General features: G+C 41.2%; 1 protein-coding gene across 3 annotated transcripts in view; it reads right to left on the bottom strand.

Moving 5' to 3' along the window:
- Positions 1–21751, bottom strand: part of ext1c (exostoses (multiple) 1c) — a 104244-nt gene that overhangs the window by 62880 nt on the left and 19613 nt on the right. For 2 of the 3 annotated variants that reach the window (XM_081377058.1, XM_081377057.1), the window contains exons 2-3: positions 21146–21253; positions 19480–20546 (exon numbers count right to left, since the gene is read on the bottom strand). In XM_081377058.1, the coding sequence (XP_081233184.1) occupies positions 19480–20408 (929 nt within the window). In that variant the 5' untranslated portion in view covers positions 20409–20546; positions 21146–21253. The remainder of the gene's footprint in view (positions 1–19479; positions 20547–21145; positions 21254–21751) is intronic. The other variant, XM_081377059.1, reaches the window with a different exon arrangement.

The raw sequence follows: 21751 nt of genomic DNA, 5'->3' as shown, positions 1-21751 counted from the left end.
TGCCACCCATCATTCAGGCTGTAAACACAGCTCTTGTTTTTGCCGTTGCAAAAGCCTAGTTGTGTTCTATTCTAATGGAAAATTCAGGGTTGATATATTCAGCCGTCAGATGGCCCGTTCCCCTGGACGGCTCTGAACTATTCATGCATGCACATCTCGAAATAATCCAGCCCGCATTTCAGTCCAGAGTGTGACCCTGGGTTTCCACCGCAGGGAGTCCAGAGTCTGAAATCACAGCTTGAAAACATCGCTATAATCATACTATATTTAAGAGCAGAGACAGTTATTTAGTTCAGCTTTTTGGTCAACAGACAGTTGGCGCCACTTTAGCTTCCGATACGCCTTCTAAAAGCAATTACGGGAGCACTAAAGCACCTCACGAATCAATGCATTACTGTATGAATGAGTCTGTTAGAAAATTCTGGAGTGAATGAAACTTCAGTTTCTTCCATGCTAACTTTAGTTGCAATGTTGTTGCAAGATTCTCAAAGTTATGAACAAATATTTCCAGTATCGGCAACAGAATGTTTGTTCAAATCTTTTCGGTCTCTAATAATTTTCTCAAAACGGTGGCACGTGTGTGTGTGTGTGTATATATATATATATATATATATATATATAATATATATATATATATATATATTATTATTATTATTTTTTTTTTACATTTTAGTTCTTTAGTCCTCTGGTGTTCTTCGATCATTTTTGACCGACAAATTTAAAATACAATTTTTTTTTCTTCTTCGTTGGAATGGTACGAAACTTGATAAAGGTTTTGGCACTTGCTATGTGAACACAAAAAAATAATCATGGATATGATTTGAACAGGTTAAATGGTCCTGAAAAAAATAGTCACACTTGTGCTCCTCACGGACAAAAAGAAGCGCATTGAAAATTCATAGGAGACGAATTTCATCTAGTGGAAACTTTTGGTACTGCAGCCGAACACATTCTTACTGAAAGCTCATTTTTGGAGATATCAGGCTCAGTTTTAGAGAAAAACATGTTTTGAAAATGTAAATTTGCAAAAATTGCACATTTCTCATAACAATAAAACAAAACATTTTTAAGTTTAAGTTAAGTTCCCTTTTTAAAACTTTTTTCACTTCAGCAATAATCTGCCAAGTGTCGTCTTTAAAAAGAGACCAAACTTCAGTCTGTCGCTCTAAAGCGTTCAAGATTTACCACAGTTTAAGTTGGAAATGGTCTTTGCTCAAAAAGTGAATAAATGGATTACAAATACAGGGTAAATATAATTTAGTGCCATAAAATTCCCTAAAAATACAAAATATTAAATAAAAAACATTATCAAACTAAAATATATTAATTTCATTGAAATAAAAAAATTAATTTCGGTCATTTTTGTTTCAGTTTCACCACTTGTTTCAGAATATTCAGAGAAATAACGAATGGGAACTTCAGCAAGAAAACTTCTTAGATCTTATATCTGCAGTGTTTCTGACGGAAGTGAATGTAGTGAATATGAGCTGAGCCTGTAAATGAGAAACACCTGGCAGGGAGCCAGACATTCACAGCTTGGCTCTGTCAATCACGACTCTCTTCCTCAGTGTTTTCCGAGCGCCATTACACACATCATTCACGCTCTTCCGCTGTGTGTCAGGCTGCCTTGTTAAGACGACTGTCCAATTAATTGAAAGCAGACTGACGCGGGCATCAGTTTGTGCATTAGGCGATATAAACCAAGAGCTGCACACTCCACTTCAACAGCCTTCAATTATTCCGAGAAGGAGAGCAAAAAAAAAGCAGCGATGCACTTCTGTGGAAAATGACCCACAGCAGGGCTTGTTTATAAGTCTGAGAGCTTGTTTGGATTGATTCGAAGCGTAAAGGGAACCTGTTTTTTCAGCTACCGTGCACAGGGTAGGGCACTCGAAGGAGAAAACTTACTAAACGTCAACACAAATGCCTTTTAAAGGTGCATGTGTGAGTAAATAAATGCATGTTCCTGGCCAGGGTAGTGGAAACTTCAGGGGTGAGGGAGGCTTGGCAGCTCATTATCAGGAGCTAGAGCGGAAGTTTCAGGTCGAGTATCACAGTAATCCACCGGCGCGGAAGAAACGCATTCAACATCAACACACTAGAGAGACACTTTAGATGGGGTTTACTTCAGGATAGTCACACAGCCGTTCAAAAGTTTGGGGTCAATATGGTTTTTAATGTTATTAAATATAAAACATTTTGTAATATCCTGTTATCTTTCTAAAGGCAATGCCAACATATATTAAAGGTGACATATTATGCCCCTTTTCACAAGATGTAATATAAATCTATGGTGTCCCCAGAATGTGTCTGAAATTTCAGCTCAAAATACTCCCAGGGGCCGTATTCACAAAGCATTTTATCTTACCACTAGGAGTACTCCTAATTCGCACTAAAAGATTTTAGCTAGGAGTTTTCTCTTAAAAGTTATTCACAACGCCTTTCAGACCTACTCTTAGTAAAGAAAAATGACAACTCCTAAACTAAGAGTGAGTCTTCGTTGCTATGGATGATGTCATTACTCATGCACGAGCTTGACTGAAGTGACCACCTTGATTGGCTGATGATTGTAACACGGGAATGATTCCAAACACCTCCCCTACGATGATGAGTGACAGGTGACAGGTCTGAGAATGCGTACGCTACACAAGTAGTGCGAAGGATGATGAATAACTGAATAAATAGCCTAAATGAATAAAGAGTAAGGCAAAACAAATAGCCTAGTAGCCTAATGAAACATATGGATTGATGCAATATCACTTTGCAACATTATTGAATTAATCTGTCACTATATGCCTCTGCCTACGTTTGCAAAGAGAATAACATTTTAATTTGATTCACAATGAAACGTTACAATTAGTTTACATGTAATAAGTAGCCTAGTTTTGGTTGTTGTTGGTGGCGTTATTGCATCCCTAGTTATGCCTACAATGCAAAATTGTTCCCTCGCGATTGGAAGCTCCTGTAGTCGCCGCATACGCATTTCAAAACATCGCAACGTGAAATGCCACAAAAAGCTGTTTGTGAATAGGTCTTAGTGAGTTAGGAGTCCTCTCGACTTCTTTTAAGCTGTCCCAGACTTAGGTGCTACTTTTAGGGCTAAAATGCTTTGTGAATTACTCTTAGTCAAAAAAATTAGGAGTCCTAAAGTTACGAGTGACACGCCCATTATTTTTAGGAGTTGCTCCTAAATTCGCCAGTTAGGAGCTACTTTTAGCCTTAAAATTCTTTGTGAATATGGCCCCAGATCATTTATTATAGCTTGTCAAATTTGCCCCTTTTTGGGTATGAGCAAAAATGTGCCGTTTTTGAGTGTGTTCCTTTAAATGCAAATGAGCTTTAGCTCCGCCTCCGTTCAGAAGAGGGCGGAGCCTTTACACGAGCTTCGGATACTCCGGCAGTAACAAAACAGGCCAATCTCACTCATCCAGAATCCCAGAATAAACAGTAGCGAGTGCAGCCTTACGGAGAGACTCAGGAAGAGCTTCTGAATGTTAGTGGAGACATTTCTGTAGTTGTTGTGGAGTTACACTGATCATCTCATCATCATGTTTCACTTCTCCACAAGTGTCCACAGTTCCTGAGGTGTTTATAAGACTGTAACATGTTCTGGTCAATAGTGTTCAGTGCTCGTCTGTGCTCAACCACAGAACAGCTTCAGGCTCTGCTGGATCTTCATCATTGCGTTAGAACTGGTCTCTGTTGTCACTCGCAAAACCAAATGTTGGCGCAAATGTGTAAACGTGCAGATTAAGGGCCAGTAATATTATAATAAGATCCTCTTCATACGTCAGAACGGGAGCGAAATCTGAAAGCGGAATCTCTTGCAGAGAAAGGCTCACCAGAACACAGTTACTGGGTTTCACTTTACACGTTTTCTGGGTTAGTAGAAGCACTCGATTATAGCACTGACACACGGAAAAAGCCAGATTTTCATGATATGTCCCCTTTAAGATGCACAATATACATTATTTTTCTAATAAATTACCAACTTTTTACCTACTCAAAGTATTTAAAAAATCAAACTGGAAAAGGCCAGTTTTCTAGAGTAACTTGTTTTTCTCCATGCGGGAGTAATCTGAACATTGTCCTAATCAAAGCATTACAATGGCTAATCAAGAGTATTTGTACTTCAGCTGGTGCCCAGAATCTCTCACAGGGAGCAGTGTGTGTGTGTGTGTGTGTTCGCAGGGTTATCTGATCTATAGATTCACTGGCGTCCTCAGGGCCACTGTGGTGAAGATAAATGAATATAGATTGCATGTACCGACGGTAGAGAGAGAGAGAGAGTGTGTCAGGCCCTCCATTACAAACCTGTGATGTTGTGTGTGTGTGTGTGTGTGTGTGTGTGTGTGTGTGTGTGTGTGTGTGTGTGTGTGTGTGTGCGTGCGTGTTCCAGGAACAGCTTTGGCCAGTGTGACCCTGGTCTTGCGAGCAGTGATACGGACAATGGGGGCAGAAGAAGAGGTGCTTAATGCAGTTACTGGAGTGGAGACATTTCACTCACTGCACCTGATCACATTACTGAGAGAGAGAGAGAGAGAGAGAGAGAGAGAGAGAGAGAGAGAGAGAGAGAGAGAGAGAGAGAGAGAGAGAGAGAGAGAGAGAGAGAGAGAACAGAGAGAGACAGAGAGAGAGAGAGAGAGAGAGAGAGAGAGAGGTTTTTGCGCAGGATGAGACTCAGTCAGAGACATAGTAACAATAGGAGACTGGAAATGCAGAAGTGTGACGCAGGTCGAGGTAATCAGAGATATTGTGAGAGAGTGGAGAGAAAGAAAGAGAGACTAAGAAGATGAACAAACCTGACGCTGGAATGATCCGCGACACACTCATAAATCCAAGAGATATAAAGAATTATCTATTTCATTCAATACTGAAAAATATTGCGAACAAAAAGTTATTCAATTATTATTTTTGATTTGTTCATTTTATTTCTTTGTTAGGGCTTATGGATGGATGGATGGATAGATTGATCGATCATCAAACTCCACTGGACTCTAGTTGAGTCTCTCCTGCATCATGTCTATGAGAGGCGCTGCTGCATATAAACATTACAAATCACATTCCATATCAGTTATGATTCAGAAGCAGATTCTCATGTCAGCAGGAGAGACTCGTGGGTTTAGGAACAGGGCGTGGAAGCCTGTGAACACGGGTCAGCGCTTATCCTGAGAGAGAGAGAGAGAGAGAGAGAGAGAGAGAGAGAGAGAGAGAGAGAGAAAAGGGGGGAAGAGAGGGAGAGAGTGAGTGACTGAGTGAGTGACTGAGTGAGTGAGAGTGAGAGAGAGAGAGAGAGAGAGAGAGAGAGAGAGAGAGAGAGAGAGAGAGAGAGAGAGAGAGAGAGAGAGAGAGAGAAACAGAGAGAGACAGAGAGAGAAAAGGGGGGAAGAGAGGGAGAGAGTGAGTGACTGAGTGAGTGACTGAGTGAGTGAGAGTGAGAGAGAGAGAGAGAGAGAGAGAGAGAGAGAGAGAGGGGCTCTGGTTTCTGCATTCCCTATAGTAGGCGTGTGCCGAGCTCAATGTATCCGCAGGGATGATGGGATCGAGACAGCTGGGGACTGGGAGGACATCATGATCACTGGGACACACTGAGAAAAGACAGGGCGTGTAACGGTGCTCCCAAAATATCAAAACATCCACATGTACGGGATGCATGTCCGATCGGGACAGAATGCCGGTCAGTCTCAGGGACAGTGAGAACAATGAGCGCCTGGTTATGAGGAGAGAAAACAACCGGGAGACAATAGAGAGAGCCGGGGATCAACGTTTATGGAAATTAGGCAAACAACAGCATGGGCGAGAGAGGGAATTATGTGTTTGGAATGGGAGAGTTACAACACGAAGATGGCACTTGTTCAAACTAAACAACACGCAGTATTATACACACATAATACTGAATAATCCTAAAACTGGCTGTGAATAAGAGTAAACCAGATCAGCCTACTGGAAAGCATGCATATTCATTGCACATCCGACCAAAAGTCCCCCTGTGGTGAAAATCAAGGTTGTTTATGTGTCTATGTGAAGTTTTTAATGTGCTTTAAGACAAACCATGTGTAAATTCATAAGTCGACACCATTGCTGAGTATTTCCTCCTTAAAACTGCAGTGAATCAAAGACAGTCTCAAAAACACGCTTTGAAATCGCTGGTGTTTCTGACGTCACAAACTACCTTGTAACCAATCAGATCAACGTGTGATCGTCAACCAGTGGATCTCTGAGCTGAGTCAGAGCCATAGAGAGAAAGAGTTGCGACACTCCCATAGACCTCCGTTGTAAATAATGGCGGCGCTTTTAACCGCCTACTTCCGGGATTTGAAGATCGGAATAGTTCTAAACACTGTCATTTGGGCGTTGGACCCCATTCACTTACATTGCTGCGCGTCGAGTTGTTCTAGAGTAAAGTTGCTGAAATATCGACCTCTTTTGAATTGTCAACTGTCTATTTTGTATCAGAGGCTCTTTGCGATGCTTATACTGGTCTTCATTTGTAAATGCACAGCGTAATTATTTATATTTTATGTTGGTTGTTTCAACCAATTTTCAAGCACTGCCTGCTAGTGCGACTTCATCAGCTGTGACAGTAAGAGTTCGGTAATGAATCACTACCACCTTTATAGCAACTTTTATTTAATTTAATTTTTTGGGATATACTAACTTTTCATTAGGTGTTATTGTCTTGAGTGAAGCGGCTTGTGAGAACAATGCTGGAACTCTAGGATTGTTATGGGATCACCAGTCCTGTGGATCACCTGCCCCTGGTTTTTGTTTTTCTTGTTCACACACACTCACACAAGCACACATTTTTGTTGTCTGTCATTGTTTAATAAAAAATATTTAAGCAAACTCTGAACGGACCGCCACGGCAGACCTCTTTGCGTGATATCGAAGGAAGGCTAATGGCTGAATCAAAATTTATAAGCAAAATCACGGGAATCAATAGCCTAATACAGCCCAGTTGTGCTAAAATAAATATCATGAGATGTCCATCATCAGATGAATGATATGGAATATTTAAGTTAGAGCCGCTAAAGCCAGTGCTACTACCCATGCGAACATGAACACTGAGCTTTTCCCTCCAAAAATATAGCCTAAAACTTATCTCCAAATGCAAAACTGATATTAACAAAATGCAATAATGCAATAACAGCTGAAAAAGTACTTGGGTGTGTGTTTATTTTATATTTACCGTTCAATAATGCAATCGCTGCTGTCTGTCCCATAGAAGAGCATGACAGCCAGCGTATGTTTTAGAACTATTGGGGCTTACATGAACCACGTGACAGCCATAGCGGCGACATCAAAGAGTGTCGCAACTCTTTCTCTCTATGGCTCTGAGCTGAGTGAGTGAGTGGAGGCGGGGCTCATTTGCATATTCATAGAACCGCGTATACTAAATGAGGCAAGGGTGTCGAGTTACATTCAAGATATTTTAAGGCATGAAGACATTATTTTCAAGGAAAAAACGTTTAAAGGGGGGGTGAAATGCTCATTTTCACTCAATCTCCTGTTAATCTTGAGTACCTATAGAGTAATATTGCATCCTTCATATCTCCAAAAAGTCTTTTGTTTTATTATATTTTTAAAAGAAAGATAGGCTGTACCGAGTCTTTCCAGAAAAAAACGAGCGGCTGGAGGCGGGCCGTGTGGGCGAAGCTAAAGTTGTGCTAACGCGCCGAGCTAACAACACACAGAGACATTTGTTCAACAGTTTTACTCACCGTTCCAACGCACGACCGCGAACCTTTATCATTGTGACTGCTCGATCCTTAAGCATTAGACGATCTGCAAATCCGATCTGGGCTTTGTTTATAAAACAATCATCGTCGAAATGCAGGGAACAACAGTCTTACACAACTCCGTTGATGCTCAGGAAAACAAACTCCATCCACGGGTTTCTTAACGCTGGGTTCTTTGGGAATCTGTGCAGGGTTGTCTTGCCCTGGCAACCAAAAACACACTTCTTTGGTGACACTGACTTCCCAAAAGCCGGGCAGGGCGCATTGATGGCGAACTGCTTTCGCTCTCTTGCTCTGGTCTACGAGTGCGCGCGCGCCCGCAATCTTACCGGAGAAGTGCCCTTAGGACCCATATAAGGAAATTCCGCTCTATCTTACGTCAGACAGAGCCATACTCGAAAAAAAACTTTCCGAAACTTGTGACAAACCGGAAGGAGTATTTTTGGAACAAAAATACTCCTTCAAACGTACAACTTAGTTTTTGAAACTTTGTCCATGTTTAGCATGGGAATCCAACTCTTTACCAGTGTAAAAAACTCAGTATGCATGAAATAGCATTTCACCCCCCCCTTTAAATATGTTATTTTGGTGATCAAAGTTGAGTTTTAAGAGATTACATTTTTTTACTTTAAATTTAAACTAACAAAGAGATGAATTTTAGACGACTATGGCTTGCATTGAATTTGAATGCAAAATGCAATCTTGTTATCAATGTTTTGTGTTGTTATGTCAGTAGGGGGCGCTCTTAAAATGGCAATTTATTTTAGTGCTCTCAGCACTACTTAACACATTTTATCATATTTCAATTCATTCAGCACAATCACTGCAGATGTGAAAACAAAATGGAGATTCTATGTGGATATAGTAATGGATACATACACGTTCTGATACTCTAATCGTAGTGAGTTTTACAGGTAGGCTGATGTTTGATTTCCTATGCGGTGTCTAAAAGGACGTAATCCGGTCCATTCCCCAGGATTATTCATAAATGCAGGCTTTAAATCAGGTGTGTATGGGTTTAAACCACTGTTTCCATGGATACGGCGCACACTTGGCGTCTAGACCTCACGGAGAGTCATTAAGCTGTTGTGATAGCGGCGCTATCTAACCGCGACAGGTGAACGCTGCCATTGAGGCCGTTGTCAAGTAAAGTTCAACCAATTCTCGAATGATTAATTCATAAAGCTGAATACGCTCCTCGTCTGACAGGTTTATCTAGGGCACGTCCCGACGCCGGTGTTTAACACTCCGAGCCTGACAGTTTCTCCAGCCTGAAGCTCCTGCGCTCGGAGACAGAAAGCATGGCTCTGGCTGCGTCTAATATCCCGGTGTCACGGCTGGCCTGGGATCAGGTGTGCTTGACCTCGCTAAAGGTCAGCGTGGAGCTCATTTAGCCATTTCCAAATAAATTAATGAGTGTAAACAATCTTATTTAACAGATATTCATCTGAATGGTCGAAAGGTCACTGATTCCATTCCAAGCACGCACACAAAATGAAACTCTGTTTGTGAAAAGCATTTACAAAATGCATACGTGAAAATTAATAAACCCATAATGAACAAAGTTTACTTGTGCTTAGTCAGTATGCCAGTAAAGGTCACATTATGGCACTCAATGGAGTTTTTGTCTCCCAAAAGAAAGAGTCGATTGAACGGCTTGGATCAGTAATTCCAATCTCACTTTCTGTAACTCATTTGATTGGCTGAGCAGTGTCCCTTAGCCCCGCCCTCAAACACTGTAGTGTATCTGAGACTGGAAGAGTTTGGTTCGTGTTGTTCGTGTCGAGAAGACGCTGTTTTCTGCTGACAAAGCAAATCCACTTGATGAGATTGATACGGTAAAACCCACGCCATCGACACTGTTCGTATCACTGTGATCAAGAGCTGAGATTCAGATATGATAATGAGCGTTTGCTCTCTGACCAATCACAGCACACTTGACCATCTGACCAATCAGAGCAGAGCAGCTCTCAGAGAGGCGGGGTTTAGTGAGACCGAATCTTCTACACTCAAAATATTTGTCATTCCTATATAATATTCCCTAATTATGCTAATTATACTATTTTAAAGCTGCAAAACCCAGTCAACACTTTCGGATATGGGATATATAATGTCAATACAAAAACTTTCAAACGTCATCATGCATTTTTATGGTGTGCAAAGAGATGATGATTTCGCCATTCTAAAGTAAAGTCTTCAAACGTTCTCCTGGTATTCCTGAAAAATCAATGGAAGCTGCAGACACTCAAACTATAGTGTTTATGTTCAGTGTGATTGTAGAAACATGCATTTGGTGAGTATCTGTTCAATCCGAGGTAAATCAGGCCCTTTCAAACCTTAAATAATAGCCCGGGTAAGAGTGTGTCTTACATCAGTCTCCCGGAGTTTCGGCTCATTCCTCCTTAAAAGCTTTCATCTCCAGCAGAGTCAGACAATAGCAGACGTGATACGGATGGATTCTCTCAGATCCACTTCTGCGAAGCGGGATAAAGCACTAAATGACCAGCTACTCTTCTGACTTACACTCCATTTAACATGGAGAGCGTTTGACCTTGAGGGAAAGAACTTCCTGCTTTTCCAAGTGGAAGCTGATTGGTTGGATGAATTGTTTCAGAAGGCATATAAATAACATTCCAATTTCCCCCTTAAATGCTAGGAAAATCAAATTAGTTTTTATACAATATGCATGTTATGTGCGTGACTGACGTGGCTCGTGGTCATAATGAATCTGGAATCTGGTGTAATGAACAAGTCTGTTGTGCAATGCAACATTCCACTTGGTTTCACCAGGTTTTATAATAATATATGATTTATATTTGGCAGCCTTTGAAGAGCGTTGACTGACGTCGATGGAGTCGTTTGACAGGTCGATTGTTGATATGTGCATGTAGTTTGAGTCCTGTCTGACAGCTCTCAGCGTCCCAGTTTAACACAGCGAAGCCTGGGACGATCTGCAGTTCGTTCTGTGAAATACTCAAATTCGTAGGAGATATAGAATGTTCATGCAGCTACAAGTTTAATATATATATATATATATATATATATATATATATATATATATATATATATTTATATATATATATATATATATATATATTAAATCTTTATTTTACAAATGCATTTATTTTATATTTATGTAATATATATATATATATATATATATATATATATATATATATATATATATATATATATATATACATATCGTTAGCCTCATAGCATAATTGCCTAAGTCATTTTTTGGCCAAATTGTGATATCTGCCTAACTTTACTGACAAACCAATGCTGCATCATCCTGCCTTTCTGCCTATGTTCTTAGCCAATCACAACACTTATTAGAATCCAAAAACACTATCTGCCTTAGTCATCTCTTTGACTTAGGCAGTTTTGATACAAACAAAATGGCAGAAAACATGGGAAGACAGATGTCCAGAAGTGATGTTAACTCTTCTGTTTGATTCGTTTTCATCTGGTAAGAGTTCATATTTCTTCAATTGTCTAGATACTAAATGTAATTTCAGTTAATGAAAGGGATTATAAACTGTATTTTAACTTGAAATCACATTTTTTGCAAGAAGATATGATGAAGTAGCTAGCCAACACTAGCAAAATATTACCTCATTTCTGGTCAGAACAAATCTTTACACTTAAGAAACGTCACCATAAAAAGACATTTAGGCAATTTTAGGCAAGTGAAGTAATTAAGCATTTACTTTTTATTTTAAGTGCAAATAGATTTTTTTTAGAAATTAGACATTTTGACTAGACATAAGTATTTGGTAAGATTTAGATTTTTTTGCAGTGAACCTATGAATGTAACATGATTTACTGTGTTAAAATACTCAACAGCATTTTCTGCTTTATTGTCAGGAAATAAAGATGATACCCTTGTAGTGGAGTTAGAGGATTTAGATAAGAGTAGACCTAAGAAAGAAGGTCATGACGTGGACATGGGGCAACAGATAGAAGAGGAAACAGCCAGTAAAGCCTCCAGAGCTGAATCAGATCCTGATTTAGTGAAATCGATGACACTGTCTTGTCTAGGCACAGAGGCGCGGCCGGTAGTGCGAGGCGCAGAGGCGACAGGGCGAGGACTCCGGGTACGTCCTCCGGATTCTGGCGAGACTGACAGGTCCTCTTCCTCCTACGTCGGCGAAGGGGCATTGTAGGAAGCAGTGACTTGACTGGCTCTGGATCAGCCGCGCAGGCGACTGGCTCTGGATCAGCCGCGCAGGCGACTGGCTCTGGATCAGCCGCGCAGGCGTCTGGCTCTGGATCAGCCGCGCAGGCGTCTGGCTCTGGATCAGCCGCGCAGGCGTCTGGCTCTGGATCAGCCGCGCAGGCGACTGGCTCTGGATCAGCCGCGCAGGCGTCTGGCTCTGGATCAGCCGCGCAGGCGTCTGGCTCTGGATCAGCCGCGCAGGCGACTGGCTCTGGATCAGCCGCGCAGGCGACTGGCTCTGGATCAGCCGCGCACGCAGGCGTCTGGCCTGGCTCTGGATCAGCCGCGCAGGCATCAGGCTCTGGATCAGCCGCGCAGGCGTCTGGCTCTGGATCAGCCGCGCAGGCGTCTGGCTCTGGATCAGCCACGCAGGCGACTGGCTCTGGATCAGCCGCGCAGGCGACTGGCTCTGGATCAGCCGCGCACGCAGGCGTCTGGCCTGGCTCTGGATCAGCCGCGCAGGCATCAGGCTCTGGATCAGCCGCGCAGGCGTCTGGCTCTGGATCAGCCGTGCAGGCCTCTGGCTCTGGATCAGCTGCGCAGGCGTCAGGCTCTGGATCAGCCGTGCAGGCGTCTGGCTCTGGATCAGCCGCGCAGGCCTCTGGCTCTGGATCAGCCGCGCAGGCGTCTGGCTCTGGATCAGCCGCTCAGGCGTCTGGCTCTGGATCAGCCGCGCAGGCGTCTGGCCTGGCTCTGGATCAGCCGCGCAGGCGTCTGGCTCTGGATCAGCCGCGCAGGCGTCTGGCTCTGGATCAGCCGCTCAGGCGTCTGGCCTGGCTCTGGATCAGCCGCGCAGGCGTCTGGCTCTGGATCAGCCGCGCAGGCGTCAGGCTCTGGATCAGCCGCGCAGGCGTCTGGCTCTGGATCAGCCGCGCAGGCGTCTGGCTCTGGATCAGCCGCGCAGGCGTCAGGCTCTGGATCAGCCGCGCAGGCGTCTGGCTCTGGATCAGCCGCTCAGGCGTCTGGCTCTGGATCAGCCGCGCAGGCGTCTGGCCTGGCTCTGGATCAGCCGCGCAGGCGACTGGCTCTGGATCAGCCGCGCAGGCGTCTGGCTCTGGATCAGCCGCGCAGGCGTCTGGCTCTGGATCAGCCGCGCAGGCGTCTGGCTCTGGATCAGCCGCGCAGGCGTCAGGCTCTGGATCAGCCGCGCAGGCGTCTGGCTCTGGATCAGCCGCGCAGGCGTCTGGCTCTGGATCAGCCGCGCAGGCGTCTGGCTCTGGATCAGCCGCGCAGGCGTCTGGCTCTGGATCAGCCGCGCAGGCGTCAGGCTCTGGATCAGCCGCGCAGGCGTCTGGCTCTGGATCAGCCGCGCAGGCGTCTGGCTCTGGATCAGCCGCGCAGGCGACTGGCTCTGGATCAGTTGGGCCGATGAGAGGAGGGATAGTAGACGAGGAATTTTTCCACATTCTCCTCCAAAGACAACTTCCCTTACTCTGTTTAGTTTTTTAGTTAACAAAGACTCAAAGAAAACACATGGCTAAAATACACTGGGGAAACACATCCGGCAGATAAGACACAGCTGGGGCAAAATTAACGAGCTAATAAATGGGGTGATTAACAGGGCACAGGTGAGACAGATTAACTAATGGAACAGACAAGGGAAAACTAAATCAGAACTAAACTCAAACAGAGACGTGACAGCACCTGAGTGGAACTTCGATTAAGGGTGGAAAAGGAAAACAGTGGTTAAGGTTATACATTAAGAAACAACTTGGTTAAGGTTGGCAATTTACACATCTTGGTTATATTTAGGAAAGTAAAACAACTTTTGTTATGTTATGTTTGTATTTATATGTAAGAGAAAAATGCCTAAGTCATGGCATTTTCTGCCTAAGTCACTTTTATTTGTTAGGCAATTGATGATGGGTCTTTTTCTTTTTGCATACTTGTTCACACATCTGGTTGAATGTACTGTTATAATATCAATAAAAAATAACAATGTGATTTCTAAAAATTTAGTTTTTTCTTGTTTTCCAAAAACATTGAAATATGACTTAGGCAATTATGCTATGAGGCTAACGATATATATATACATATATATTATTTGACACTGATTATTGTATTTCTGTTTAACAATTTTTAATGATATGATAGATATAGCTGATGAGGGTGGAGGTGAGGGCAATGTTTTTCTCCTTCTTTTAGCTAATGTTCTTGTTAATTGTTATGATTGTTATAAAAAGAGGAAAGGTATTGTTATGCCTAGTGCATTTGCATATTTTCACATTTGTATGTATATCTCCAATAAATACATATTTACAATTTCTTTTTAATTTTATATAAATATATAATATAGGTATACCAAATATATAATATAAAAAGGTTATAATAATAAAAAATATAATAAAATATATATATATATTACATAAATATTACATAAATATAAAATACATGTATTTGTAAAATAAAGATTTAAAAAAAATGAAAAGGAAAATATAACATCATTTTTTATTTTTAATAATATTTTTTTGAATGTAATAATAATGATTTGTAAATCAATGTTAAATTATAGCCTTAAAATAAATAAGTAAATAAATCCATTTAAAAAAAAAAATATATATATATATATATATATATATACACACATACATATATTAAAATATAATAAATATTAAATAATTTTATTATTTTAGAATAATAATTTGTAAAATAAATAAAAATATAATAAAAATAAAAATATATAGAACAGAACAATTAATTAATGAATGTATTGTATATTATAAAAACTATAATATAAATATAAAAATATAAAGTCTATAATTGAGCTTTTATTTATATATCAGGTTCTAGGATTAGCCTAAACTGAATCCTGGGAGATGTAGGTCATGACCTTTAACCCATCATGTCTTGATCCTGGGTATGAAGAGAGAGAAGTGAACATGTTTAGTGCACTGATAAGTGTGCATGTGTCGTCTGTGTGTCGGATGCATGCTTGACTGAGAAAAGAGTCCGTGCATGAAGAGCAAATTAGCATGTTTCGCTCCGTGCGCCAATAAGCAAATGTGTGTGCGTGTGTGTGTGTGTATGTAAAAGACTTGGCCTGGATAGATGGGGAAAGAGGGTCAAGGGATTGGTGAGCGGTGAGGTAAAGAGAAGGGAAGAATCCCAGCGAGAGAAAATGAGAGGAACTTGAAAAAGAGAGAGCGTACAAAAGACGAGAGGAAGATGGACGGCCTTCGCTTCCTTCTAAATAAACCTAGTTTGTGCACGAGCCACACAAACCACACACTCTCTGGGGGTACAGTTTCACATCCCTAATTACAGTGGGTGTAGCGTTACTTACTGGGCCCTGCCAACGATTGAACACACGCACACACGCACACGCACACGCACACACACACACACACGCACACACACACACACACCAGGCCATGGAAAGGAGTTAAAGTCCTTATGAAGTTCATCAAGCGCAGTCGTGATCAGTTACACTGGTTCACAGCTGATGGTTCACACACACACACACACACACACACACACACACACACACACACTGCAGAGAGAGAGTTTTCCTCTAGTTGTGAGAAGCCAGTGCATTATTCTTCTTTTCTCCTTGAGAATCGAGAATAATGACCTCTTCTGTTCCAGCGTCGCGCACATGGTGGGAGTGTGAAGTCATGGGGACCTTGTTAGCTGTCAAGAAAGGGACCGCATTTTACTATAACACACACACACACACACACACACACACACACACACACACACACACACACACACACTCACTCACTCACTCTCTCTCTCTCTCTCTCACACACACACACACACACACACACACACACACACACACACACACACACACACACACACACACACACACACACACACACACACACACACACACATTCTAATGCCTTCCCAGAAGTCTACAGTGGTATTGAAGAGAGTATAATCAGTATTGCAGTATAATCCTCCGTCTGTGTGTGTGTGTGTGTGTGTGTGTGTGTGTGTGTGTGTGTCCATCCCAAAACTGTCCCGAAACAGCTTGCCCTATTTCTCTTCCCACAAGCTCTCTCACTCCGTCTCATTTACATACCCAGCACAATGCGAGTCCCCCTCTTCCCCTTCCCATGTTTTAAAGTGAGCGAGTGAATGTGGGCCATTCGTCGCTCTCTCTCTCTCTCTCACTCCTGGTTTCATCCCTGTCTCGCTCGGCCTTCGAGGCTCCGAGTGCCTTCAGGTTAATCTGTGGAATAGCAGATGCTGGAGATCATTAACCCCACAGAACCTCCTCTGAGCTATTCCTGAGTTTGGCACCTTAGCTTCCCGAAGAGCAGAGAAACAAGAGCCGGACCCGATGACACTCCGGGTAACGTGTCCAGAAATGTTTCTCGAGCATCAAATCATCATATTAGAGTGATTTCTGAAGGATCATGTGACACTGAAGACTGGAGTAATGATGCTGAACATTCAGGAATAAATTTACATGTTATCATATATTCACATAGATAACTGCTTTTTTACCATATTACTGTATTTTTGATCAAACACGTTTTGAACAGTAGGCGCAGAGTTTAATAATCTGACTCCAAGGTGTGTTGTTTATTAAAACTTACCACATTAATATTCAGTTGAACTCAGGCGTGCAACTTAGCATATTCTGGCTATTTTAATTTACAATAGCTTCAAACATGCTGTCAAATTATATATTACAGGTAAAAATATCACATAAATGTTGAAGCTATTTCTGTACTGATGCACGACAATTATCTGTTATGAATAATCATAGCATTTTGTTCATATTCACCCATTTCAAATAAATAATATACTTTTTAAATTTTATATTAAAAATATATAAAAAACATTTTACACAGTTATTTATAAAATAAATAAAATAAAAAACGACATGAAATATGTTTGTTATCCTTTTCCTGCCAGAGTACTTGTCTTATAAATTTAAAAAGATATATAAAAAATATTTTTAAAAGTTTATTTATAATTTTTTTATATATATATATTTAAAAAAAATAATAAAACATTTTACACGTTTATAAAATAAATAAAATAAGAAATGACATGAAATACGTTCATGTTATCTTTTTCCTGCTAGAGTACTTGTTTTATAAATTTTCAAAATATATATATATATAAACATATTTATTTATAAAAAAATATATATATTTATTTTCAAAAAATATAAAACATTTGAGTTATTTATACTATAAATAAAATAAAAATGACTTAAAATATGTTAATGTTATCCTTTTCCTGCTACAGTAGTTTAATAAATTATATTAAAAAATATATTAATTTATATTAAAAAACGATTATATATTTATTTTAAAAAAATATAAAACATTTTACAGTTATTTATACTATAAATAAAATAAAAAATGATCTAAAATATGTTCATGTTATCATTTTCCTGCTAGAGTAGTTTAATAAATTATAAATAATATTAAAAAATATATTCATTTATATAAACAATAATTATATATTTATTTAAAACAATTATACATCATTTTACAGTTATTTATACTATAAATAAAATAAAAAATGACTTAAAATATGTTAATGTTATCATTTTCCTGCTAGAGTAGTTTTATAAATGATAAATAATATAAAAAATATATTACTTTTATATAAAAAATATATATATTTATTTAAAAATAAATGAAACATTTTATACAGTTATTTATAAAATAAATAAAAAATGACATGAAATATGTTCATGTTATCCTTTTACTGTAAGTTGCTAAATTATCAAGATACAAAATTAGCAGATACTACATCTTATGTCATATATATAATATTTTGGGGTCTAATTTTCTTGCTAAAATGTCATCATGAAACTCTCAAACTGCCGTTCCTGCTGCAATCCTCCCTGTCTGTGAATATAAAGCACACTTCTCCTGCTCAGACCTCCACGATGCAAACCGCCATGCTCATTCCAGTAGAAATAAAGTATTTCATGAATGCTTGACTTCCTCACATGGAGCAGGACCACCGAACACCGAGAAGTTTGGCTAAGTTTGTTCCCTGAACCTGTCGAGTGGAACAAATGAACACATTCATCCACCACAAACCAAGAGCAAACAAGCCTGAAGCCGTTCAACAGTTCGAGGCGTTTATTCGCTCCGCTCCTTTAAGGCCAGCGCTGGATTTCATACACATTCTCTGTGTTAGTTCCTCCCTTCCATACACATATTTCTTCTGTCTCCTCATCCAAAATCTGTTTAACTCCACTGGGTCATCATGTGTGCATTACAAAACAATGTAGAAATGTGTGGTTTGACTCAGAACAGCTGAGACAGGAGTGTACTATCAAGCATGATTTTATTTACAGTCCTCTGAGAATGATTCAAGTTGAAGCTTTTGGTGTCATTAAACACGAGCAGTGTAAACTGATCTTAGCTAAGCCCCGCCTTCAAATCCTGCCTTAGCAACTGTTTCCATGCATATTCTCTCTCTCAAGCTTTTGCTCTTTTCTAATGTAAGTCTACGGTGGATCTGCATGTTCACTTTTAAATCTAAAAATTACATTTTAAATTAAAGTTTGTCAGGACTCATGGCTCGACAAAGGCTTGTTTGAAAGCTTCCCAGGCAGCAAGTTGTATCATGTTGTTAGCATGTCTTGGCATGTGACAAACATTATTTAGCATTTTGCTGGCATGTTAACATGTTTTAATAGATTGTTAGCATGAATTAGCATATTGCTAACATGTCTTACCAATTGCTCACATCTTTTTTAACGCTTTGCTAACATGTTTTACTGACAATCATGGAAATATTAATTCATATTTGATGTTCTGTAAAGCTAGCAACAGTAACCAAGGGGGGCGGGGCTTAGTGAAAGCGCATTCATTCCGCTCATGTTTCATGGATGAGAAATGTTGAGTCAAAGTCTCTTTAAACCATAGACTGTAAAAAAAAACATGGACGAAGTGTGCGTGACGTCACCCCTAGTGTTTCTGAAGAGCATTTTTGAAGCCCAAAGTGGGCGGAGCCGGCCGTCGCCATCTTGGCAGCGCGTCCCCCCTGGATAACGAAAATGTGCAGCGAGGCGGATTAGCTGAGGTGAACTGACGCTGACAGACAGCAGACAAACGGCTAGCAGTGACATCAGCGGCAATCCAGCGGTCACCCAAGTGGCCACACCGCAGAACTTTAAGGCTCAATATAATTTAAACGGATGATTTGTAAAAATATTCACCCCTCCCCCACAGTCGTCATGAAGTGCAAAATTAGCGATATAGACCAAAACCACGTTTTGCACCAGACTGTAAACATGTTTTTTTCTTCTGTAAAGTTGGCCATTTTAACATGGGGGTCTATGGGATTGACTCTCTTCTGCAGCCGGCCTCTAGTGGCCAGTCGATGAATTCCAGTTCAATCACTTCAGTGTTGGATACGAGAGAGAGACAGGAAGGTTGCCGCTTGGTTTAAACACATGTATGATGTATGACATGATCCCAAGAGAACACTTGATACATGTTGAGCGTTATTCACTCCTGACTCTGTTACATCAGTAACCGATAGCAGCGTCTCGTGTTCAACACTGACTCACAGAAACCAGACACTCACCTCTCATACTCCCGGTTATCCCGGTCACACCGCGCGTCCTTGTGCTTCTCCCAGTCCTTCCCATGGCGACACGTGGTGAGGGACACGATGTCCTTCCCGTTGTGGATGTGATGCAGAGCGTTACGAGTGTCCGATCCGATGCCCGTCAAGTAACGTTTCCCTTTAAACATCAACAAGTACTTCCGGCGCGGCGGGACGGTGTTGCGCACTAGCCATCCGCGCTCGCCGCCCTTCTGAGGGTGTTCTTTAGAAAACAACGGGATTGACACGTCAAATCCCGGTCGGAAGTGCTCCGTATTCAAGCTTGCTTTTGCTAAGATAGCCTGTCCCATGTTAAATCCCAGATCCTCGGTGTAATTCGGCCAAGTTCCAGAATAAAGGTTAAAGATGACATGATTCCTCCCGTCGTTCCAGAGCGGATATCCACGAATCCGTTCGTCTACGTTGGGAACGAACTGTGTCGATAGCTGATCCCGATCAAGCGTATCGATTCCCAACACGAATAGACACGCTTCCCGGGGATCCGACGTGTAGTAACGTGACTCCGCCACCGAGGTGAGGATTTTCCGATAGCTTTCCGACACTCGTTCGCTCTTCTCCGGCGGATAGATATAGACCCGAAAGGCGCTTAGGGCTTGACATCGCGCGAAATCGAAGCATGTTTCCATCCTGCACCGACTGTCCTTGTAGATCCCAGTCCACGCTTGCCGTCGCTGCCGAGGCGAGTCTTCCGGTCCTCCGTCATTTAACAGCTCGGTGTGTTCGGCGAATCCCGGGAGAAGATCCCGATCTAGCCAGTCGGGCCACGGCCGCGCACCCTCTCCTCTCCTATACGCGAGGAAACCCAGGAGCCGGTCCTGTAGGTAATACAGCAGGAGCCAGCAGAACGAGCACAAGCCCAGAAGCACGTACTTCTTCCGGGCCTGCATGAGTCTCTCAGCCTCGGAGCGCCGGAGCCGATCCGGGATCGTCAGCGGGACCGAGACGAGCGGGACAACAGGGGCCGAAGCTCCAGCATTGCTCCGATCTCCACCTGTCCATCAATGCTAACCTCTAGCCTCTGTTCACTGTAAAAAAATATGATCAATAAGTTATTACAACATATGTTTTTACATTGCTTTAAAGGTGCAGTGTGTCATTTTTAGCGGCATCTAGTGGTGAGGTTGTGAATTGCACCTAACAGAAGTTATGGTGGGCGACAGGAAGTGATGTCGTCGTCTGAGACAGCAGAGAGTAGCCAGTTAAGCAATGAGGTTTCTTTACAAAGATCAATTAAGAAATTAGGTTTACTTAATTATTCAGTAAAAAAATGTGTTATAACAAATATTATTGTTACCTGTTCATCATTGTGTCAGTGTTTTATTTGCTGACTTTAGCTCGCTTCTTATCATGAACAACAACATAGTGAGGAAACGCCTTTGTCCGCTCAGGGCCACCGTAGAAACATGTCGATGTAAGCGGACCCGCGGTGTGTGAAGACAGAAATGCCTCATTCTAAGCTAATAAACACATAACGCTTCATTATGTAAGGTCTTTATACACCACTGAAAACACAGTTATGAATATGATATTACATTTCTGTCAATAGATCCTCCTAAATATTACACACTGCACCTTTAACTAAATTTTTTAATTTCAATGAACTTAAGACAACCAGGTTACTTACTTTTTTAAGTTAAACCAACAAAAATGTTTTACAGTGTGTTCACCGCGTCCGCTGGAAGTGTCTTCTCTCTCAGTGGTCCTTCTCTCCGCATGGCTCAGTGAATCCCCTCTGCGGAGAATCGAGAGCACACTTCAGTACACAGCCTTCTGTTCGTTTATATCCACACACACCCGACAGAGTCAAACACACGAGAACGTTAGAGCGAGCAATGCATCACGGATGGCAGCGCGGTGAAGTATGAAAGGACATACAGTCAAACCAAAAATGATTCAGACACAGATATAATTTTTTATTTTTTCACTAGTGTGTGCAGGACACTATAGTTCATTTCTGTAAGTGAGGAGAGCAAAATAAAGTAAACTGTGACATATTATACCCAAAAATTATTCATACACCGTTAAATTTATACAAATTTGGGAGCAAAAATGATTGGGTCACTTTGAGCTGATCATGTTTTGCTGAAGTGTGTTGTCTTTAATTGCTAATGCTCTTTTTACACACAGACTGAACACAATGAAGCATTGCTTGGTGATTGGTTGAGCTAAACTGGTATTATCTAATTGTGTAGTTAAATTTAACAGCTGACAGATATTCAACATAATTCAT

This window comes from Scardinius erythrophthalmus, assembly GCF_964197995.2.
Source record: "Scardinius erythrophthalmus genome assembly, chromosome: 10".
Lineage (NCBI taxonomy): Eukaryota > Metazoa > Chordata > Actinopteri > Cypriniformes > Leuciscidae > Scardinius > Scardinius erythrophthalmus.
Note: the sequence above shows the minus strand (reverse complement) of the source record. Positions and strands in the feature narration are given on the sequence as shown.